Consider the following 25,339-nt stretch of genomic DNA (forward strand, 5'->3'; position numbering starts at 1 on the left):
GCCATTCGGCCCTTTGAGCCAGCACCGCCATTCAATGTGATCATGGCTGATCATCCACAATTAGTACTCCGTTCCTGCTTTCTCCCCATATCCCCTATCTCCGCTAACTTTAAGAGCCCTATATAGCTCTCTCTTGAAAATATCCAGAGAACCGGCTCAACCAGATTAAATCCAATAAACTTTAATTAAAAAGGGTGACATTTTCCATAACAACAATAGGTCACTCTCAGCAGTGGCAGCTTCAGGAACATACACCCTTTCAAAGACTGCTTCATTCATGGTTTGAGGAGAACTAATCTTTCAAAAATGAAATGCATCTGAGCTGGTAGACAAAAATGCTGGAGAAACTCAGCGGGTGAGGCAGCATCTATGGAGCGAAGGAATAGGTGAAGTTTCAGGGTCGAGGCCCTTCTTAGCTGAACTTCTTTGGGGAGAAAAGGAAGAGGTGACATTCAAAATAAAACTGTCGGAGGTATCAGGTAACATCTGTGGAAGGAACGGACAGACAACGTAGCAGATAGATACAAAATGCTGGAGTAACTCAGCGGGACAGGCAGCATCACTGGAGAGAAGGAATGGGTGACGTTTCGGGCCAAGAAACGTCTGATGGAAGTTTCAAACCAAATTTGCTGTCCATTTTCCTCTCCAGTAGCTGCCTGACTCATTGAATTCCACCAGTGGTTTGTCTTTTGTTCAAAATTCCAAGCATCTGCAGTCTTTTTTGTCTCCATCTTGCAATGTTGTTACTGGGTGGAATATAACATCTCGACCTGAGGTAACATCAATCATCATTGAAACATTTCTCCACCCTGCTGTAACATTTTAGCTAAGCACATGCATCAAATAATCTTAAAATGGCATTAAATGCAAAGGAATCTCCCAGTTGAGAGCACAACGGTGTCTCAATTAGCATCGGTGCTTCAAGGGTCTGCTTTCAATCCTAACCTTGAGAGCTATCTGTGTGGAGTTTGTTTGTCATCCCAGTGACTAAACAGGTTTCCATTTGGTGCTCTGGCTTCCTGCTATACCCCAAAAGTGTTTGGAGATACGGCGTGGAAACAGGCCCTTCGGCCCACCGAGTCTGCGCGGACGAGCGACCCCCGCGCACTCTCACCGTCCTACACACACGAGGGACAATTTACAATTTTGCCCCGGCAATTAACCTACAAACCTGTACAACTTTGGAGTGTGGGAGGAAACCGGAGGTCCCGGAGAAAAACCCACGCAGATCACGGAGAGAACGTACAAACTTCGTACAGACAGCGCCCGCATTCAGGATTGAACCCGGGTCTCTGGGCCTGTGCCACTGCGCCACCGTGCCCTCACTATTAGGGAGCAATAACGTTGTGTTGGGGGGTTAATTCAGTTTAGGTTATTGTCACGTGTACCGAGGTACAGTGAAAAGCTTTTGTTGCGTGCTATCCAAGTCAGCAGAAAGACAATACATGATTACCATCGAGCCATTTGGCCCAGTGTAGGTAAATGACAAATTATTCAAAGGGGGGGTGTATAGACCTTTGGGGTAATAAGTTGCCTGACTACAGGAGGAGTAGTCTGAGATGGAAAAGAACTGATGGGAATGCTCTAGTAGTAGCTGGGATCAATGGCTTCATTTGTATTATAATTATGATTTTTCGTGTTCTCCAGCTTCTATCCAACACACTCAGTTCATATCTCGCTTGGGCAGCTTACAACCCAGCGGTATGATATTGATTTCACCAACTTCAACTTTCACCATACCCCTCTCTCTCCATCCCTCGCCGACCCAGGTTGTACCAGCTTCAAGGTCGTCTTTTTGAGTGTCATTGTCTGCAACTCGTTTTCACCTCGGCCCCTGGAGCTAACACCGCCATTCAATGTGATTATGGCTGATCATCCACAATCAGTACCCCGTTCCTGCCTTCTCCCCATATCCCCTGACTCCGCTATCTTTGAGAGCTCGGTCTAGCTCTCTCTTGAAAGCATCCAGAGAACCTGCCTCCACCGCCCTCTGAGGCAGAGAATTCCACAGACTCACAACTCTCTGTGTGAAAAAGTTTTTCCTCATCTCCGTTTACCCCTTATTCTTAAACTGTGGCCCCTGCTTCTGGACTCCCCCAACATCGGGAACATGTTTCCAGCCTCTAGCATGTCCATAATCTTATATGTTTCAATAAGATCCTCTCTCATCCTTCTAAATTCCAGAGTATACAAGCCCAGCCGCTCCATTCCATCAACATATGACAGTCCCGCCATCCCGGGAATTAACCTAGTGAACCTACGCTGCACTCCCTCAATAGCAAGAATTCGCCTAACTCTCAGTCTGAAGAAGGGTCTCGACCCGAAACCTCACCTATTCCTTCTCTCCACAGATGCTGCCTGTCCCGTTGATTCACTTTGGCTTTTTAGGGGTGTCTCTACTCAGTTAAAGCTCCTGTGTTCTTCCCGTTTTTTTCAGATACTGCCCGTCTTGACCAGGAGATACTGAACGCAAATACACAGGGTTTTGTTGGCTGCCTCTCTTCAGTTCAGTTCAATTGGATCGCACCACTAAAGGTGGGACTACGGCACTTCACCTCTGCCCCAGTGACCATTAAAGGGGACCTGGTCGAATCTGACTGCCGATCTTCAACGATGACGGAACCAATAGCTGTGACCACGGCACTTTCATTTGCAGGTAAAGAGAGAGATAAAGTTTGTGGCCAATTGATCAGACAGTTTACTGTGGGTACGGAATCTTGTGGGTGAGGATCACTAGCATTTATGTCACGAGGGCTTGTATACAGAAACAGGGATGTAATGCTGAGGATCTGGAAGGTGCCGGTAAGGCTGCATTTGCAATAATGTGGGCAATTTTGGGCACCATACCTGAGGAAGGATGTGCTGGCTCTGGAGAGGGTCCAGAGGAGGTTTACATGAATGATCCCAGGAATGAGTAGGGTGACCATTGATGAGCGTTTGTCGGCACTGGCCCTGTACTCGCTGGAGTTTCAGAGAACGAGGGGAGGACCTCATTGAAACACAGGATATTGAAAGGCTTGGATAGAGTGGATGTGGACAGGATGTTTCCACTAGTGGGAGCATTGAGGATTAGAGTCATAGCCTCAGAATTAAAGGACGTTATTTTAGAAAGGAGATGAGGAGATGTGAATCTATGGAATTCTTTGCCACAGAAGGCTGTGGAGGTCAAGTCAGTGGATATTTTTAAGGCAGAGATAGATAGATTCTTGATTATTTCAGGTGTCAGAGGTTGTGAGGAGAAGGCAGGAGAATGGGGTTAGGAGGAAGAGATAGATCAGCCATGATTGAATGGCGGAGTAGACTTGATGGGCCGAATGGCCTCATTCTACACCTACTCCTTATGACCTTATGATCATGAACATTGTATCTAGACACAAAAAAACTGGAGTAACTCAGCGGGTCAGTCAGCATCTCTGGAGAAAAGGAATAGGGAACGATGAATAGGAAACATCACCAATTCCTTTTCTCCAGAGATGCTGCCTGACCCGTTGAGCTACTCCAGCTTTCTGAGCCTATCGTCGGTTTTTGTAATTAATTTATTAGCCAAGCATGTAAGGAATTTGACTTGCCAAACAGTCATACAAAAGAGCAACAAGATTACAGAAATTAAACTCAAAAACTTAAACAGCCACCACAGCGGCATGTGAGAATCCCCAGGGCACACAGCATAAACGGAGACCCACAGCCATCAGTTCAATGTCCGGACATTGATACTTGAGGTGATGTACAGGCAAAGTAACACGGGGTAAATAGGAAATTAGGGTAAATATGCAGTTTTTGGATGAAATAACGTGGAAACAGGCCCTTCAGTCCAACTGGTCCATGCTGATCAAGATGTCTATCTAAGCTAGTCCAGTTTAGCCTGCACTCCACCCATATCCCTCTCAACCCTTCCTGTCCATGTACCTGTCTTAACGTTGTAATTGTACCCACCCCCACAGCCTCCTCTGGCGGTTTGTTCCAAACATCCACTGCTCCCTGTGTCAGAATCAGAATCAGATGTTATTCGCCAAGTATGTTTTGCAACATACGAGGAATTTCACTAGCCAGCTCAGTCATACAAATAAAAGCAACAGATCACTCAAAAACACATTTTAACATGAACATCCACCACAGTGACTCCTACACATTCCTCGCTGTGATGGAAGGCGAAATAAAGTTCAAGTCCATCCCTTGTGTTCTTCCTTGGTCGGGGGCCTCGAGCCCCCATTGACTGGATGACCTTGACTCCCGTAGCCGGTGGCGTTCAGGCCCTCCACATCGAGGCGTTCAGCTCCCACATCGGGGGGGTTGTCAGCTCTGAAAATTGATCACATCTCCGGGAAGGAAGGAACCTGAAAAAAGAAAGTTTCCCCCGATCCCACCCCCTTCCCCCCCCCCCCACATAAAACAAGCCGAAGTACATTAAATCAAACTTTTAACGAACACTAAAATACAAAAAGATGAAAAAACGAACAGACTGCCGGCAGAGCTGGCCATCTCCCCGGCGCCCCTGGTGGTCTGTGTGGAAATTCTATCCCTATCTCAGCATCCTTGGTGATGTTTCTGGTCTTGACCTTTCTTCCCTTGGCAATCTTTCCCCTCTCACTTTAAGTTTATGGCCTCTAGTTTTACACTCCCCTTCCCTTGGAGAAAGCCAGTGACTGTCCACCTCACGTGTCCTCCCCCTGGTTTTTTTAATGCCTCTATAAGGTCATCCATGAACTTTATACACTCCAGTGAAAAAGGTTGACTACAGTAACGTGCTGCATGGATCATTGCTGGGAGTACAGGCATTTACAATCCACATGCATGATGTAGATGAAAGGGCTGAGAATATTGCAGACAAATTTACTGATGATACAAAGATGGGTGGTTAAGTATGTTTGATCGGAAGGCAAAAAGGAAGGTTCAGGCAACTGAACCATCCTACCAACAACTAGAGAGCAGTCCTAAGCTACCATCTACCTCATTGGAGACCCTCAGACTATCTTTAATCAGACTTTACTGGCTTTAACCGTTACTCATGTTATTCGCTTTATCATGTATTTGAACACTGTGGATGGCTCGATTGTAATCATGTATTGTCTTTCCGCTGACTAGTTAGCACGCAACAAAAGGTTTTCACTGTACCTCGGTACGCGTGACAATAAATTAAACTAGTTACAGTTACACTTTTGTTTATTGTCCAGTGAACCAAGGTACAGTGAAAGGCTTTTGTTGCGTGCTATGCAGTTAGTGGAAAGACAATACATGCTTACAATCAAGCTATTTACTGTATAGATACATAAGGAATTAACATTTAGTGCAAGATAAAGCCGACAAAGTCCAATCAAGCATAGTCCGAGGGTCACCAATGAGGTAGATAGTAGTTGAGCACTGCTCTCTGGTTGTGGTAGGATGGTTATTGCACTTACCAAAATATCTTTTGCATTCCACAATTGCACTCAGCATTTAAAATTCAATTGAGAAAATACACGCAAAACAATTCTGCCTGACTAATTTAACATTATTTTGTTTTTTTCCCTGAAGGAATATTTGTTATTTCAATATCTGTGACATTCATAAAACATGGTGCACTTTTTAGGTCCAGAATTTACATTTTATTGAATCTTTTCCGTGAGTGTTTCAGCAGGATGTGTTTAGAAATGGCAAGGCTGCAAGTATTAATGCCCTGTCCCACTTGTGCGACCTAATCCGCGAGTTCTGGCAAGTTTGCCCTCGACTCATACTCGCAGTATGGTCGACACGAGGTCGTACGAGGTCTTCGTAACTCTCCTTCATGCTCGAGAGTGGTCTCCGCGTACTCGAGGCCTCAGCTAGGTCGCGGCGTTTTTTTCAATACGTTAAAAAATGCCCGCGAGTAAAAAAGGTCGCCATGGAAAAAATCGATACTTTTTTTACTCGTAGGTTTAGCCGTAGTAGGTCGTAATAAGTCGCAGTAGGTCGTAGTAGGTCGGCATGTTAGTCATAGGTGATCGAGGGTAGTCGAAGATAGTCGTAGATAGTCTTCATCATAGTCGAAGGGAGGTCGAAGGAGATCGAAGGGAGGTCGAAGGAGATCGAAGGAGGTCGTCCTCACTCTCCACTATTTAGTGTCCAATTTTCCCAAAGTTAGTCATATCTAGTCGTAGCTAGTCGAAGCTGGTCTTCAACATATCGAAGGAAGTCGAAGGAGGCCTTCTAAATTGTCGAAGGAGGTCTTCAACATGTCATTTTTTTAAATCTCTTCTAAACTCGCCAATTAGTTCACCCAAGTGGGACAGCCCCTTTATGTTTCTGCTCTTTAGAGTCATACAGTGTGGAAGTAGGCTCTTCGGCCCAACTTGCCCATGCCGACCATCATGCCCCAACTACATGAGTCTCACCTGCTTGCGTTTGGTCCATACTCCTCTAAACTTAAATATAGCAATCGTACCAGACTCGTCCACCTCCTCCGACAGCTCGTTCCATACACCCACCACCCTTTGTGTAAAGAAACTTACACCTCAGCTTCCTGATCAATATTTTCCCCCTCTCCTTCAACCTAGGTCCTCTGGTTCTCGATTCCCTTACTCCGGGCAAGAGATTCTGTGCGTCTACCCGACCTGCTCAGGCCACATTTGGAGTATTGTGAGCAATTTTGGGCTCTGGAAAGAGCTGGCTCAAGAAAGAGCTGGCTCTGGAGAGGGTCCAGAGGAGGTTTACAAGAATGATCCCAGGAAAGAGTTGGTTAACATACGATGAGCATTTCACTGCACTGGGCCTGCACTCGCTGGAGTTTCGAAGGATGAGGGGGAAACTTTTTGAAACTTACCAAATAGTGAAAGGCTTGGATAGAGTGGATGCAGAGAGGATGTTTCCACTGGTGGGAGAGTCTCGGACTAGAGGTCATAACCTCAGAATTAAAGGATGTTCCTTTAGGAGGGAGATGAGGAGACATTTTTTCAGTCAGAGGGTGGTGAATCTGCGGAACTCTTTGCCACAGAAGGCTATGGAGGTCATCAATGGATATTTTTAAGGCACAGGTTGATAGATTCTTGATTAGTATAGGTGTCAGGGATTATGGGGAGAAGGCAGGAGAATGGGGTTTGAAGGGAGAGATAGATCAGCCATGATTGAATGGCGGAGTAGACTTAATGGGCAGAATGACCTAATTCTGCTTCTATTACTTATGACCTCATGACCTATTCTTCTTACGATTTTGTAACTCTACTCACTGGGGTTCATTCAGCCTACCCTGATATCCCTCAGGGATCAGGTTATGACCAGTCCTTAATCCTCACAGTACATAAAATCATTCAACCCTGAGGGCAATCGGCTGTAAATCAGCACAAGGAAAGCATTGGAGTAACTCAGCAGGTCAGGCAGCATCTCTGGGGAACACGGGTAGGTGACGTTACAGGTGGCGATCCTTCTTCAGACTGAATGTGGAGCGCAGAAGGGGAGAGAAAGCCTGGGGCAACCTTTTTCACTCAAGGAATGGCGAAAAGGTCTCCACACGAAACGTGAACTATTCCTTTTCTCCAGAGATGCTGCCTGACCCACTGAGTTACTCCAGCTTTTTGTGTCTATCTTTGATCTGACAGAGGAGGCAGTTGAGGCAGGCACTATAACAACATTTAAAAGACAATTGGCCAAGTGTATGGATAGCCTCAGAAGATCAGGTCGGGGGGAGTTCCCACCGCCATGGGTAACATGTAATCCCGTGCTACCTGCTCCATGGTCAGATAGTCGGCGACTAAACCGTCTCCCCCACCTGGTTTGCCAGGTGAGGAGGGGGCTGTGGACCCCAGCAGGACCAAAAACAGGACCTGTCAAAGAGCGGATGAGCTTCTAGCGAGCCAACAGCCAGCCTCACTTCAGTAGAAGTTGCGATCACTGTCGTACATACTGTAGCTTTGTAAGGAGTGAAGAAAAACATGAAATGTAATTCTTCCCTCTCCTTGCTTCTCAAAACAGAAGTTGTTAATAAAACAGTATGGATAGGAAAGGCTTAGAGGGATATGGAGCAAATGCAGGCAAATACACAACTTTAGATGAGGCATCTTGGTCGGCGTGGATGAGTTGCACTATAAATGCTTGTTTCTCCGCTGTCTGACCGATTCATTCAAATTCCCTCAAATGTTAACATTTGAACCATCTTTTCCAACTATTTCCCACACAGGAAAGAAAATTAAAATTTTCCTTTGCCTTGAGGCGAAGGGCCTCGCCCTTTGCCCTTGGGGCCACATGGTGGCGCAGAGGTAGAGTTGCTGCCTCACAGCGCCAGAGACCCGGGTTCGATCCTGACCCCAGGTGCTGTCTGTACGGAGTTTGTGTCTTCTCCCTGTGACCTGAGTGTGTTTTCCCCGGGTGCGCCAGTTTCCTCCCACACTCCAAAGACGTTTGTAGGTTAATTTGCTTTGGTAACAAAATTGTCAAATGTCAATGTGGCGTGTGTGTAGGATAGTGTTAATGTGCGGGGAATGCTATCAGTGGGCCGTAGGGCCTGTTTCCGCACTGCATATCGAAACTTAACTAAACCAAACTGAGGTAGTAGTGATCAAAGACATTGAAAATGAAAGAGTTAATCCATCAACATCAAATTTCTCCTCTTTCCCTTTTTGTAAAGTCCGTAATATATTCATTTGAGATACCATTGTTTGAGCAGTAACAAGTGCTGCTTTGCCAAACTTGAATTTGTTCAGAATTAATGTTGTACAAGACTGCTTCAATTTTCACTTTAAATGCGTTTATTTTAAGAACCAAAACTCATATGTTCTGACTTGGTTTTTTTTCTTGCATGAAAGCTGATATTTGTTCTTTTTTAACCTTTTTTCAATTATCATCTTTCTTTTACATTCCTCCTTTTTAATCTTTTCTCTTGAGGTTTGCTTCCATTTATTTGTCTATTTGACTAGGGATTCATTGAAGTGATGTAGGAGAACTTGTTGGGGTGTAATAAGATCCATTTTATAGTTATCCCAACGAATAGCAGCGGCTATTTAAGGGCGGCACGGTGGCGCAGCGGTAGTGTTGCTGCCTTACAGCGCCAGAGACCCGGGTTCGATCCTGACTACGGGTGCTGTCTGTACGAAGCTGTCTCTCCTTGACCTGTGTGGGTTTTCTCCAGGTGCTCCGGTTTCCTCCCGCACTCCAAAGACATACACGTTTGTTGGTTGATTGGCTTGTTGTAAGTGTGTGTAGGGTAGTGTATCTCGAAACTAAATTTAAAAATGACTAGAAAAAATTTGGATCTCATTATTAAGTGCCCTCTGCTATGCAATTACAATTATATAACATGTTTAAGAAGGAACTGCAGATGCTGGAAAATCAAAGGTTGACAAAAGTGCTGGAGAAACTCAGCGGGTGCGGCAGCATCTATGGAGCGAAGGAAATAGTCTGAGTCTGTGGAGGGGTTTCGGCCCGAAACGTTGCCTATTTCCTTCGCTCCATAGATGCTGCCGCACCCGCTGAGGTGCTCCAGCACTTTTGCCTACAGTTATATAACAAACTTCTAATTTGTCTTTACACATTGTGTAAAGTCACAATGAATTGCAACGAATCTTCACCGTACAGCAAAGAGATTGCAATTTGCTTTTGGTGAGTAATGCTGATCCTGCAATATCTCCTGGGGGCCTCAGAGAGAACAAAGAGGGTCCTGGCATAGGGGGATCAACGAGAACAAAGGGAGATCCACTGTGGGGGGAGGGGGGGGGGCGCCGAGAACAAAGGGGGATCCACTGTGGGGGGCACCAAGAACAAAGACAGAAGGTTGGATATGGGCGGAAGGGGATAGGGGTGAGCAGAAAGAGGGGAGTTATAAAGGAAACCTTTGGCTGGTACTGCTTCAGATGAGGCATCTTAGTCGGCATGAACGAGTTGGGCCGAAGGGCCTCTTTTCGTGCTATAAGACTCTAAAATGAAATTGGAACTTGGGGGTGGGAGATGGTGTGGAACATTGTGACAGTACCTGCTTCAACTACCTCCTCCAGCATCTTGTTCCATACACCCACCATTCATTGTGTGAAAAAGTTACACCTCAGGTCCTTCCCATCAGCTAGAATGCGGTCCCGACCTCTCATCAACCCCATTGGAGATCTTTAGACTTTAAGTTATCAGACTTCATCAGGCTTCAGTGTTATATCTTGCACTTGAAAGGGTTCAGAAAAGATTTATGAGGACGTTACCAGGACTAGAGGGTGTGAGCCGTAGGGAGAGGTTGAGTAGGCTGGGTCTCTATTCCATGGAGCTCAGGAGGATGAGGGGTGATCTTATAGAGGTGTACAAAATCATGAGAGGAATAGATGGGGTAGATGCACAGAGTCTTTTACCCAGAGTAGGGGAATGTAGGACTAGAGGACATAGGTTTAAGGTGAAGGGGAAAAGATTTAATAGGAATCCGAGGGGTAACTTTTTCACACAGAGGGTGGTGGTTGTATGGAACAAGCTGCCAGAGGGGGTAGTTGAGGCTGGGACTACCCCATCGTTTAAGAAACAGTTGGACAGGTACATGGATAGGACAGGTTTGGAAGGTTATTGACCAAGCGCAGGCAAGTGTGACTAGTGTAGATGGGACATTGTTGGCCGGTGTGTACAATTTGGGCCGAAGGACCTGTTTCCACACTGTATCACTCTATGACTCTAAATGTTACACCCTCTCTACTTTATCTGTGAACTGTGGATGGCTTGATTGTATTCTTTTAATTTTATTTGAGTTTAGTTTAGAGATACAGTGCGGAAACAGGCCCTTCGGCCCACCGAGTCTGTACCGCCCACTAACACTATCCTACACACACACACACACACACCAGGGCCAATTTACAATTTTACCGAATTTACCACAAACCTGTACATCTTTACGTCTTTGGACTGTGGGAGGAAACTGGAGCACCCAGAGAAAACCCACGCAGGTCACGGGGAGAACGTACTAACTCCGTACAAACAGGATCGAACCTGAAACTCTGGCGCTGTACTCCAGCGCTGCTCCACCGTACCACTCATCTTTCCTGGACTGAACAGCACGCAAACAAATACTTAATGCCTCTGTCCCACTTAGGAAACCTGAACGGAAACCTCTGGAGACTTTGCGCCCCACCCCAGGTTTCCGTGCGGTTCCAGAGAGGTTGCAGGTGGTTGCCGGAGGTTGCAGGTAGTGGACGCAGGTAGGGAGACTGACAAAAACCTCCGGGAACCTTGGTTGGGGCACAAAGTCTCCAGAGGTTTCCGTTCAGGTTTCCTAAGTGGGACAGGGGCATAACTGTACCTCGGTACACGTGACAATAATAAACAAAACTAAACTGATGTATTGAAAGTTATGGTTTGCATTTTAAAGCGCATTTATAAAATGGAGTACATTTAGGATGAAAATTAAACCTCAGGAAGAGTTAATTGTGTTCAAATGCTTTTCATTATTTCTCCCACCCTCTGAGCTCTATTATCTTTACACGTTATTGGATTACCTTTTTTTTTTCCCAATCTCCTCTTCTAATTAAGTGGCCATAAAAAAAAAGATAAGAAAATGTGAAAGTGATTCCATGTATAATGAGGCTTTAAACTTTGATTCACTGCATTTGCACATTTCATTCCGATTTAAATGTCAGGCACACATTTAAAATAAATGTCACATTGCTACTGAAATTTGCACCTAGGCAATGGGCATTTGATGGCCCACCCATCCTTTGTGCATCATTTACATAATTATGTCAGCTAAAATGAGTAGGCATTCACCACTAACCATCTGTAAAGAGACTAGTTCAGCGATCCAGCACGGAAACAGGCCCTTCGGCCCACCGAGTCCGCACCCGACCAGCGATCCCCACACACTGACACTATCACACACGCACACCCACGAGGGACAATTTGCATTTATACCAGCCAAATTAACCTACAAACTTGTACGTCTTTGGTGTGTGGGAGGAAACCGAAGATCTCAGAGAAAACCCACGCAGGTCACGGGGAGAACGTACAAACTCCGTACAAACAGCAGGATGGAACCTGGGTCTCTGGCGCTGCAAGGTTCACCAGACTGATTCCTGGGATGTCAGGACTTTCATGTGAAGAAAGACTGGATAGACTCGGCTTGTACTCGCTAGAATTTAGAAGATTGAGGGGGGATCTTATAGAAACTTACAAAATTCTTAAGGGGTTGGACAGGCTAGATGCAGGAAGATTGTTCCCGATGTTGGGGAAGTCCAGAACAAGGGGTCACAGTTTAAGGATAAGGGGGAAATCTTTTAGGACCGAGATGAGAAAAACATTTTTCACACAGAGAGTGGTGAATCTGTGGAATTCTCTGCCACAGCAGGTAGTTGAGGCCAGTTCATTGGCTATATTTAAGAGGGAGTTAGATGTGGCCCTTGTGGCTAAAGGGATCAGGGGGTATGGAGAGAAGGCAGGTACAGGATACTGAGTTGGATGATCAGCCATGATCATATTGAATGGCGGTGCAGGCTCAAAGGGCCGAATGGCCTACTCCTGCACCTATTTTCTTTGTTTCTATGTTTCTATGTAAGGCAGCAACTCTACCGCTGTGCCACCGTGCAGCTAAAACTTAAACTAAATTCTCAAGATTCATAGGTAAGTCTGTTGTGGAATAGCTAACACATTAGTTTAGTTTAGTTCACACTGGTTCTATGTTATCTCACTTTCCCATCCACTCCCTTCATTATTTGAGATGCAAATGCAAGCTATGAACTGTGGAGGCCAAGTCTTAAGGATATTTTGAAGTCAGAGAAAGACAGATTCTTGATTAGTACAGGTGTCGGTGTTTATGCAGGAGGCTGGAGAATGGGGTTAAGAGGGAAAGATAGATCAGCCATGATTGAATGGCGGAGTAGACTTAATGGGCCGAATGGCCTAATTCTTCTCCTATCACTTGTGAACTTATGAACTAAGTCCTTGCTGTTTGCTTTTACAAAAAATGTCTACATTTCAAAAAACAGTTCATTAGCATGGAATTTGATATTTCAAAGGCACCATACAATGTATAATCTCACATTGTGTATTGTATAATACAAGGTTTAATACTAAAAGCAGACAATAAATCAGGAACCATGAGAAAGGAACAGGGTTAATGTTTCGGGTCGCTGACATCTTGTTGGACTGGGCAATATTAGAATTTTAGACACAAAGCAATCAGAGAAGTCACACACAAAGTGCTGGAGTAACTCAGCGGGACAGGCAGAGAAGGAATGGGTGACGTTTCTGGTCGAGACCCTTCTTCAGACTCAGGACTGAAGAAGGGTCTCGACCCGAAATGTCACCCATTCCATCTCTCCCGAGATGCTGCCTGTCCCGCTGAGTTTCTCCAGCATTTTGTGTGTGTCTTCTCTGATTGCTTGGGAAGATGTTAGTGAGAATAGAATGGGTATTGATGGGAGATGAAACAATGATCTGAATGGGGGGATGCCTATCAGGCCATTCGGTCCATCAAGTGCACTCCGCCATTCAATCATGGCTGATCTATCTTCCCCTCTTAACCCCATTCTCCTGCCTTCTCCCCATAGACCCCCAACACCCATAATAAAGAATCTATCTATCTCTGCCTTAAAAATAACCATTGACTTGGCCTCCACAGCCTTCTATGGCAATTAATTCCACAGATTCACCACTCTCTGATTAAAGAAATTCCTCCTCATCTCCTTATTCTGAAGCTATGACCTCTGGTCCTAGACTCTCCCAGAAGTGAAAACATCCTCTGCACATCCACTCTATCCAGGCCAATACTGAAGGGGTAAGAGAGGGGAAGGTGTATCTGCCAGTGAGTGGAGATGGAGTGGGGACCCAGATTCAATACGGAGTTTCTACCTTCTCCCCGTCACCTGCGTGGGTTTCCGCCAAGATGCTTCCTCCCACACTACAAAGACATACAGGTTTGTCGGTTAACTAGCTTGGTATAAATATAAATTGTCCCTCGTGCGTTAAGGATAGTGTTGATGTGCAAGGATCGCTGGTGTGTGCGGACTCGGTGGGCCGAAGGGCCTGTATCTGCGCTGTATCTCGAAACTAAACTAAACCAAACTAAAAATTGAATCAGACCGCCCCAGTGGTCATTTCCCCAGTGTTCATTTCTCTTCGTTCAACCCACCACTGATCGAGAATCGTCACAGTTAAACCTTAAACAATGAAAGGATTCTCAATGGTGAACAGCTGCAAAGATATAAATTAATCTCCAACATCCGGTGCGTAAATACACCAGTGATTCAGTAATCAAGTCACTCCCATGAAGGGTAAAGCTGCTCATACCTCGATTTCTGCCCCCCACCCAACCCCACCCAATGATCTTTAGACCTTAAAAAATGATTATCATAAATCAAAAAGTGGAGTTGAGGTGATGTAGCCACGGCAAAAATTCCCCGACACAATTCTCAACATTTCACACTAATCTCGGTGAATATCAAAGCTGTATGATATCAATTGAAGATCATGTCAAGTGGACAGAAACAACACCACTGTGTACCTCCCCTGTTGGGCAACTTATTCAGATGCAAAACCGCTGTTAATGAGCTGAACATTTCCCAGAGTTGCAAGACACATATACTCTCAGTTGCAAATGGATATTTAATGGGGAAGTACATTTTTGAAGGAATACGTTTTGCTCAAATTGCTCCCGTAATGTCTACAAAATATATCAGGCATTAACATTCATTTCGCACACACTGTTCCTTCAAGAGCAGGTCAAGAGGGGGGATGTCCTGTGGTGCGTGAGGCAGGCCATGGCAGGTTAAATGTTTTGAAGCAGGTGAGCGGGGAGAAGGGGATTAGGGAGGTGCATTTATTTGTGACCCCGTTTTTTTACTGATTTGGACTTTGTTGCTAAGGTCAACACTGATTGTTAAGAGTAAAGTGAGAAGCAGGAGTCAGCAGTGTTTCATTGACAATTCAATGGCATATAAAATTCTTAAGGGAATAGACAGGCTAGATGCAGGAAAATTGTTCCCGATGTTGGGGGAGTCCAGAACCAGGGGCCACGGTCACGGTTTAAGAATAAGGGGTAGGCCATTTAGGACTGAGATTAGGAAAATCTTTTTCACTCAGAATGCTATTGTGTCATAGAGTCATAAAGTCACACATGGTGGAAATTGGCCCTTCGGCCCAACTTGTCATCACTGTCAAACATGCCACATCTACACTAGTCCCATCTGCCTGTGTTTGGCCCATACCACTCCAAACCTGTCATATGGTCATAAGTTCATAAGTGATAGTAGAATTAAGCCATTCGGCCCATCAAGTCTACTCCTCCATTCAATCGTGACTGATCTATCTCTCCCTCCTAATCCCCTTCTCCTGCCTTCTCCCCATAACCTCTGACACCTGCACTAATCATTAATCTATTTATCTCTGCCTTAAAAATATCCACTGACTTGGCCTGCACAGCCTTCTGTGACAAATAATTCCACAGATTCACCACCCTCTGACTAAATAAATTTCTCCCCGTCTCCTTTCCAAAAGAACATCGTTTAATTCTGAGACTATGATCTCCAGTCCTAGACTCTGCCACTAGTGGAAACATCCTCTCCACATCCACTCTAACCAAGCCTTTCACTATGCTGTACGTTTCACTATGCTTCACTATGCCCCCCCTACCTCCCCCCCCCCTCATTCTTCTAAACTCCAGCGAGTGCAGGCCCAGTGCTGACAAACACTCATTGTCGGTTAACCTACTCATTCCTGGGATCAGGAATTCTAACCATGTAGGTTACCCTGTCCTATCCTTGTATCTGCCTAATTGTCTGTCTAATCAATGTTCTTCAATTGATGGCTAGGAAAGGATATAAACGTTTAACAAGTAGCAGAACAGCTGCAGTGAAGAACGCTAATGGCATGTTGGCCTTCATAAAGAGAGGAGTTGAGTATAGGAGCAAATAGGTCCTTCTGCAGTTGTACAGGGCCCTAGTGAGAACACACCTGGAGTCTTGTGTGTAGTTTTGGTCTACTAATTTGAGGAAGGACATTCTTGCTATTGAGGGAGTGCAGCGTAGGTTTACAAGGTTAATTCCCGGGATGGCGGGACTGTCATATGCTGATAGAATGGAGCGGCTGGGCTTGTACACTCTGGAGTTTAGAAGGATGAGAGTGGTTCTCATTGAAACATATAAGATGGTTAAGGGTTTGGACACGCTAGAGGCAGGAAAGATGCTACTGAAAACGAGAGAACTCTCGCAGAAGGGTCTGAAGAAAGGTCTTGACCCGAAACGTCACTCATGCCTTCCCTCCAGAAATATTGCCTGTCCAGATGAGTTACTCCAGCAGTTTGTGTCTATCATCGGTGTAAACCAGCATCTGCAGTTCCTACTTCCTACTAATTATAGTGCTTCCTAATTTGGAATATAATTTGTAGATGTACGTTAGATTAGAGCTTTACAAATGCAATCTAGGTTTGCTTCCCCGGGTGAGAAGAGAATTCGCCATCCACTGCCAAATATTTGTTATGCCACAAAACGTCATATGCTAAGAGAATAGAACGGCTGGGCTTGTATACTCTGGAATTTAGAAGGATGAGAGGATATCTTTTTGAAACATATAAGATTATTAAGGGTTTGGACACGCTAGAGGCAGGAAACATGTTCCCGATGTTGGGGGAGTCCAGAACCAGGGGCCACAGTTTAAGAATAAGGGGTAAGCCATTTGGAACGGAGATGAGGAAACACTTTTTCACACAGAGAGTTGTGAGTCTGTGAAATTCTCTGCCTCAGAGGGCGGTGGAGGCCAGTTGTCTGGAAACTTTCAAGAGAGAGCTAGATAGGGCTCTTGAAGATAGCAGAGTCAGGGGATATGGGGAGAAGGCAGGAACGGGGTACTGATTGGGGATGATCAGCCATGATCACATTGAATGGCCTACTGGCTCGAAGGACCGAATGGCCTACTCCTGCACCTATTGTCTATTGGCTGGGACATGGGCAAGTTCAGGCAGGTGGGATTAGTGCAGATGGGACATGTTGGCCGGTGTGGGCATGTTAGGTCGAAGGACCTGTTTCCATCTGTAAGACTCTATGAGCATGACATTATGATAGCTTTCATTAAGCTTCTGTAAATTGTCCCTAGTGTGTAAAATAAAATTTGTGGACAGGTGATCGCTGGTTGGTGCTGAGCGAGGTAACATAGAAACATAGAAACATAGAAACATAGAAAATTGGTGCAGGAGTAGGCCATTTGGCCCTTCAAGCCTGAACCACCATTCAATATGATCATGGTTGATCATCCAACTCAGTATCCTGTACCTGCCTTCTCTCCATACCCCCTGATAACTTTAGCCACAAGGGTCACATCTAACTCCCTCTTAAATATAGCCAATGAACTGGCCTCAACTACCTTCTGTGGCAGAGAATTCCACAGATTCACCACTCTCTGTGTGAAAATGTGTTTCTCATCTCAGTCCTAAAAGATTTCCCCCTTATCCTTAAACTGTGACCCCTTGTTCTGGACTTCCCCAACATTGGGAACAATCGTCCTGCATCTAGCCTGTCCAACCGCTTAACAATTTTGTAAGTTTCTATAAGATCCCCCCTCAATCTCCTAAATTCTAGTGTGTACAAGCCGAGTCTATCCAGTCTTTCTTCATATGAAAGTCCTGACATCCAGGAATCAGTCTGGTGAACCTTCTCTGTACTCCCTCTATGGCAAGAATGTATTTCCTCAGATTAGGAGACCAAAACTGTAAAGGATTGATATCTGACACACTGTAACCTTTACTGGTAAGTTATTATAGCACATGGCACACACGTCCCAGCACTGACTGCATCCAGCCTTCAGGCGTACTGGGACCTAGTGGGAGGAACAAAGGGAGGATACTACAGTTATACTAATATGATGGGGCGTGGTTAGTGGTGATGAGGTAGCTACATTATAGGTTGCATGCATAACCCATCTACATCCTTTCCCTTACAATTCAAACAAGTTACTACAGTAGCAGGTTTATTATACAGTACCTGCAAAGCTAAGCATATTCTCCGTAGCGAGCCGGAGGTTTTACAATCCGACCCGAGCGAGTGCGCACAGCACCTTCACCCTCCCCATCCGAAAGAATAGGAGGAGGGACAGGAACAGAAACAGGAGGTGGAGAGAAGATGGGTGGGGAACCCAGCTTGAAGGGGGAACGGAGAGGCACAGGAGAGCCAGGTGAGAATGAAGGGGTAGAACGAGCTGAAGTTGGAGAGACAGAAGACTTTGCAGGGGACAACAGAGCCTGGGGAGCAAAACCCGGAGGAGCAGGGGGGGCTATCCGAGGCAAGAGGGCAGGGGATCCCATGGTACTGTCTCTGGAAATGTTGCGAAGGTTCAGGAGACCCTGATAGAAATCCCCGTTCGAGAGGCGGGTTTGTTCAAGCAGGTGCTTAGCGCTGCGGACCGCCCGTTCAGCCAGACCATTGCTTTGCGGGTACTCCGGGCTGCTAGTGAAATGATTAAAGTTCCACTTTGTGGCAAATGCTCGAAACTCGGCGCTGGTGAACTGGCGACCGTTGTCTGTCTGTAGCTGGACAGGGGAACCAAACGTGGCAAAGTGGCGGCGAAGCTTGCTGATCACCATCTCGGAGGTGATGGCAGGGAGGAGGTCCACCTCGAACCAATTCGAGTAAGAGTCTACTAGCACAAGGTATTGCTTCCCACGCCAGTCGAAAATGTCTGCAGCCAGAGAAGACCAGGGCATGTCAGGTGCAGGCTGCTGCAAAAGTGGCTGTCTTTGCTGATGCGGGGCAAGCGAGTGACAGTCCGGACAGGAATCAACCCTGGCCTGGATGTATTTAGCCATGGCCGGCCAGTAGTACTGTTCCTGGGCATGTGAGATGGTGGCATCTGCACCGGGATGTCCCATGTGGGCGGCATCAAAATACAAGCCACGCAGCGATTCCGGGATGACAACTTTGTGTCCTTTGATAATAATACCGTCCCGGAGGACTAACTCATCGCGGACCAAAAAATAGGGGTGGACGCTGGCAGGCAACGAATTCCGCTTGGTGGGCCACCCGCGCCTGATGACAGCAGCAAGCTGCTGCAGGTCGGGGTCGTTTGCGGTATGTTCAACCAAGCACTGCAGCTGGTGAGAAGGGACGAAGTTGACGTTCAGTACCTGTAAGTCCGATTGCTCGAAGGGGTGCTGGTCGCAGGAGGTACGGGGGGCCCGGGACAGTGCATCAGCCACATGCATCTCGGTGCCCCTCTTATATACGATTTTAAAGTCAAAGCGCTGTAGCTGCAGCATCATCCGCTGTAGCCTGGCAGGAGCGCAGTGTATTGGTTTGTTAAGTATCGTTACCAGTGGCTGGTGATCCGTCTCAACGGTGAACCTGGTGCCAAATAAGAAGTCCTTAAACTTCGAACACGCGAAAACCACCGCCAGCAGCTCCTTCTCTATCTGGGCATAGCGCTGCTCTGTGTCCGTCATGGTCCTGGAGGCATAGGAGATGGGCAGCAGCTGAGTCACCAGCGTGGGGTTGCAGGCAGGCAGCACCCAGTACCAAATCGAGAGGCGTCGCAAGTGACCACGATCGGACGCAGCAGATCAAAAAACTTCAGTGTAGGTGTGCTGACCAGCCTCGTCTTTAGCAGATCAAATGCCTGCTGGTGGTGCGGAAACCATGCCCAGGCAATGTCCTTCTTTGTGAGCTGTCTCAGGGGTGCGCTCAACTCGCTGAGGTCGGGGATGAACTTCCCCAGGTAATTCACCATACCCAGGAAGCGCTGCAGACTGACAGCGTCTGTCGGGGCGGGCAGCTCAGAGATTGCGCTGGTCTTTTGCGGGTCTGGCTTCAACCCTTGGGCCGTGAAAACGTGGCCGACATATGTGACCTCAGGCACCCGGAACTTGCACTTTGACCGATTGAGCTTCAAATTAATCTGCCGCGCACGGTCCAAAATCCGCCGGAGGTTGTGGTCATGTTCGGCCACATCCCTCCCATAGACCATAATGTCATCCACAATGATCGCGCAGGGCAGACCTGCGAATAATTGTTCCATAGAACGCTGAAATACCTCGCTGGCAGAGTTGATGCCGAACGGCATCCGTAAAAACTTAAACCTGCCGAAGGGCGTGCTGAACGTGGTCAGGTCCGTGGAGCGTTTGTCCAGTGGTATCTGCCAAAACGAACTCTTTGCATCGAGGACGGAGAACACAGTAGCTTGTCCCACCTGGGCGGCAACATCTTCGACAGTCCTCATGGGGTAGTGGGGCCGTTTAATCGCCATATTTAAGTCCTTAGGGTTGATGCATATCCGTATCTCAGTTTTTTCCTTTCTTCAACGTGGCGACCATGGTGGAGACCCATACGGTTGGATCGCTGACAGCCTCCAGCACTCCCATGTTGACCATGTCCTTAAGCATATTCTCCACCTTGCCCTTCATGGCAAAAGACACTCTGTGGGGTGGACGGATCACAGGCTCCACAGATGGGTCAGTCGCGATCTTGTACACCACCGGCAGCTTCCCCAGCTTGTCGTCAAACAGGTCTGGGTACTCACATAGTGGATCCATCACAGGTTGCACCTCGTGGACCGTATGGTTAAACGACACCAGCCCAAGATCCTGGCAGGCCCGGTTGCTAAGCAACGTCACACAGTCACTGTCCAGAATGAAGAAAGACAGGTCCTGGGAAGATTCCTGCAGCACGCAGTGGAAAGTCGCCCTCCCCACAGGTGTTAGTTCCTCTCCCCCATAGGCACGCAAAACAGAGCGGTCGGCAATCAGCAGCTCATTATTCCTTATCTGGTGGAACAGCTTTGTTGACATTACGTTCACTTTCGCCCCCGTGTCAAGTTTAGCAGAGAAAGACTTATTGTTTACAGTTATGTTCACAGAAGGATCGGGGAGGCGAGATCGGCTGTGGAGGAGAGTGTAAATACTTACATCTCCCGTGGAAAAGCTGAGCTCAGAGTCGGGGGGGCAGCGTCAACAGAGGGCTGAGAGTCCATCTCGCTATCAACTTGCAGAAGGTTGTTTAGGAGTTGTCTGGGAGCTGAGGGCACTTTCCCACGGGATCGGCAGACAGCTGCAAAATGGTTTCTTCTCCCGCAGAAATTGCAGGTCTTACCAAGGGCTGGGCACTGTGATTCTGAGGAGTGCACGTAGCTGCAGTTAGGACACTTGTTAGATCTTGGGTCCCGGGGTGTACGAACGGGCCGCGGTGGAGGGCGAAAGTTCTCCTTCATCCGTCGTTGTCCAGCAACACCAGTTAAATTTATGGCTCGGTTGTCAGACCCCCTCTTTCCATGAGTAGGGTTGACCACTTCGGCAATGCGGCACGCATGCATTGCCTGAGTCAGGGTTAGGTCAGGCCGTTGCAGCAGGTCGGCACGCAGCTTCTGATCGATCATACCGGTAACGAGAATGTCTCTGGTGAGCTGGTCGCGCATGGTTTCGAATCGGCACCTCTGAGCGAGGTGCCGCAGGTCGGCAATGAAGCATTCAACAGGTTCATCAGGCTGTTGCTTGCGTGAGAAGAACCTGGCCCGCTCCAGTATACGGTTGGAGGGCAGGTCACATATCTCAGCGAATTTGCGCAAAAGACATACCGGGTCGTCGGCCGATTCAGCTGGCTCGACCGGTTGGTCGTTGTCATCCAGGACCGCTGGTTCGTAGACAAAGGCTTGAGCTCTCTTCATTGCGTCGGGACCGGCCAGGTTGAGCAAGAGTGATGCTTTGACCGCGGCTGGGTCGTTCCGGTTCGCAATATTGACGTAGTGAGTGTAGTCCATCACAAAAGTCGACCATCGTTCCGCAATGTCAGCATCGAAGACAAGGGGAGATGGCTTTCGGCATGAGGATGCCATATTAAGGGAAACCCGAAACTGGGCACTAACGGGGACAAAATAAATGAAAACCGGTAAACGGGAAACGCGAGTTTTAAACTTCTGACACCATGTAAAGGAATGATATCTGACACACTGTAACCTTTACTGGTAGTTTATTATAGCACATGGCACACACGTCCCAGCACTGACTGCATCCAGCCTTCAGGCGTACTGGGACCTAGTGGGAGGAACAAAGGGAGGATACTACAGTTATACTAATATGATGGGGCGTGGTTAGTGGTGATGAGGTAGCTACATTATAGGTTGCATGCATAACCCATCTACAAAAACTGTACGCAATAATCTAGGTGTGGTCTCACCAAGACCCTGTACAACTGCAGTAGAACCTCCCTGCTCCTATACTCAAATTATTTTGCTATGAATGTTAACATACCATTCGCTTTCTTCACTGCCTGCAGCACCTGCATGCCTACTTTCAATGACTGGTGTACCATGACACCCAGGTGTCGTTGCATCTCCCCTTTTCCTAATCGGCCACCATTCAGATAAAAGTCTACTTTCCTGTTTTTGCCACCAAAGTGGATAACCTCACATTTATCCACATTATGCTGCATCTGCCATGCATTTGCCCACTCGCCCGGCCTATCCAAGTCACCTTGCAGCCTCCTAGCATCCTCCTCACAGCTAACACTGCCCTCCAGCTTCATAGCCCCGGCATTCCCTCTCTCTCCATCCGTCCCCCACCCAAATCGCACTATCTTCTCGTTTTCACCCAACAAACAGCTGACAATGGCCTGTTTCCTTTATCATCGTTATCTTTTTGCATATCTTTCATTCATTGTTCTTTATCTCTCCACATGACTGTCTGCATCTCTCATTTCCCATATCCCTAACCAGGGTCTCGACCCGAAACATCACCCATTCCTTCTCTCCAGAGATGCTGCCTGTCCCGCTGTGTTACTCCAGCTTTTTGTCTCTATCTTCGGTGGACAGAAGAGCCTGTTTCTAAACTGTATCGCTAAACTAAACTAAACTAAACTAAATAGTTCGCATGATCTCACTGTTGTGCTGACAGAAATAAGTGAAGGGTCTCGACCTGAAACGTCACCTATTCCTTTTCTCCAGTGGTGTTGCCCGTCCCGCTGAGTTACTCCAGCCTTTTGTATCTATCTATCTTCAGTTTAAACCAGCATCTGCACTTCCATCCGACACACAATGATGTTTAACACAGCTGAGTGCTGTAAAAAGTTCTAACATTCCAGCATCATCTTCTTTGTCTCTTTCAGGACAGCGTCGGGGTCAGTTTTGGAATTCTCTGCTACAGAAGGCAGTGGAGGCCAATTCACTGGATGTATTCAAGAGAGAGTTAGATTTAGCTCTTCGGGCTAACAGAATCAAAGGATATGGGGGAAAAGCAGGAACAGGGTACTGATTTTAGATGGCAGTGCTGCCTCGGGCCGAATGGCCTACTCCTGCACCTATTTTTCTATGTTTCTATGTCCTCCCCATCACTTTACGACATTCAGTCCGCACAGCCCTGCAGTGCCTACCTCATCTTCCTGCCCTGATCTCAAATCTCATAATTAGTGATAGGCAGCGCGCAGTTTAGTGTCTCGCTAATTGCTTTTCACAAGTGAAACTTGTCTCAAGCCCTGGGAGCAAGAAAGGAATGAAAGGATAGATAGGTTATCTGGATAAGGATGGCAGGAACAGATTTAATTATAGCTTTCACAAGGGAATATGTGTAAGAAAAGGTTGTTTGGGGCTAATGTCATCTGTGTTTTAGTGTTGCCTGAGAGACATTACACTCTTGTTACATGTCGTTGGTGAGACCACACTTGGAATATTGTGTGCAGTTCAGTTCCGTTTAGTTTATTGCCACGTGTGCCGAGGAGGAAGGGTCCCGACCCGAAACGTCGCCCAGCAGAGATGCTGCCTATACCGCTGAGTTACTTTGGCATTTTGTGCCTATCTACAGTGAAAAGCTTTTGTTACGTGCTAACCAGCTAGCGGAAAGACAATGCATGATTCTTTTTCCCAGGTTCGGGGAGAGACTAAAACTCACCTGTGACTATGTGGGTTTCCTCCAGGAGCTCCAGTCTCTTCCCACATCCCAAAGACGTGTGGGCCTGTAGGTCACTCGGCATCCTGGAAATCCCCCCCCCCCAGTGTATAGGCAATGGATGAGAAAGTGGGATGGAGTAGGACTAGTGTGAATGGGTGATCAATAGTTGGCATGGACTCGGTGGACAAACTTTCAAATCTTCTTCAGTCATTTCTGCTGAACCCCCGTGATCTGAGCCCATTAGATTGCAAAATGAGTAGAGCATGATGATCATGAGATAAACGTTGTCCAGCATGTTGGTGTGGGAAGAATGTGAAGCCTTCCTTAACCATCTAAATGGACAACAAATAAACATTTAGGGATATTTTTAACTTTGGACAGATTGTGACCCTTTGGACAGATTGTGATCAGCGGCAAATGACTCCAAACCACTAAGACTTTTCCAGTTATTATAGGGACAAAATCACGATAGGAATAGATCGGGTAAACGTACAGAGTCTCTTGCCAAGAGTAGTGGAATCGAGAACAAGAAGACATTGGTTTAAGGTGAGCGGGGAAAGATATAATAGGAACCTGAGGGGCAGCATTTTTTGCACAAAGGGTGGTGGGTACATGGAACAAGCTGCTGGAGGAGGTAGTTGAAGTAGAGGCTATTGCGATGTTTAAGCAACATTTAGACAGGTACTTGGATAGGACAGGTTTAGAGGGAACACAAAAATGGTGGAGAAACTCAGCGGGTGCAGCAGCATCTATGGAGCGAAGGAGATCGGCAACGTTTCGGGCCGAAACCTTACTTCAGTCTGAAGAAAGGTTTCGGCCTGAAACCCGCTGAGTTTCTCCAGCATTTTTGTGTACCTTCGATTTTCCAGCATCTGCAGTTCATTCTTAAACAGGTTTAGAGGGATATTGGTCAACAGCAGTCAATGGGACTAGAGTAGATGGGACATGTTGGTTGGCGTGGGCAAGTTGGGCCGAAGGGCCTGTTTCCTCACTGTATGACTCAATGATTCTATGACAAGTTATGGAAACAATATTTCTTAAAGTCTTCAAAATCATGAGAGGAATAGATCGGGTTGACACAGAGTCCCGTGCCCAGTGGGGGAATCGAGAACCAGAGGACACAAGTGTAAGGTCGTAAGGTCATAAGGGATAGGAGTAGAATTAGGCCATTCAGCCCATCGTCCACTCCACCATTCAATCATGGCTGATCTATCTCTCCCTCATAACCCCATTCTCCTGCCTTCTCCCCATAACATCTGACACCTGTATTAATCAAGAATCTATCTATCTCTGCCTAAAAAATATCCACTGACTTGGCCTCCGCAGCCTTCTGTGGCAAATAGTTTAAGGCGAAGGGGGAAAGATTTAATAGGAATCTGAGGGGAAACCTTCTAACACAAAGGGTGCTGGGGTATATGGAACGAGCTGCCAGAGGAGGTAGTTGAAGCAGGGGCTATTGCAACATTTAAGAAGTAATTAGAAAGGTAGATGGATAGGACAGGTTTGGAGGGATATGGGCCAAACGCAGGCAGGTGGTTCTAGTATTGATGGGACATGTTGGTCGGTGTGGGCAAGTCTTCCTTCCAC

General features: G+C 46.8%; 1 protein-coding gene across 1 annotated transcript in view; it reads left to right on the plus strand.

The window, feature by feature from the left end:
• Positions 1 to 25,339, plus strand: part of LOC116975561 (contactin-associated protein-like 5) — a 1,077,365-nt gene that overhangs the window by 1,040,846 nt on the left and 11,180 nt on the right. The window contains exon 22 of the mRNA XM_033024848.1: positions 2,438 to 2,656. Within this exon, the coding sequence (XP_032880739.1) occupies positions 2,438 to 2,656 (219 nt within the window). The remainder of the gene's footprint in view (positions 1 to 2,437; positions 2,657 to 25,339) is intronic.

Source organism: Amblyraja radiata, chromosome 7 (genome assembly GCF_010909765.2).
Source record: "Amblyraja radiata isolate CabotCenter1 chromosome 7, sAmbRad1.1.pri, whole genome shotgun sequence".
In the NCBI taxonomy this organism is placed as follows: Eukaryota; Metazoa; Chordata; class Chondrichthyes; order Rajiformes; family Rajidae; genus Amblyraja; species Amblyraja radiata.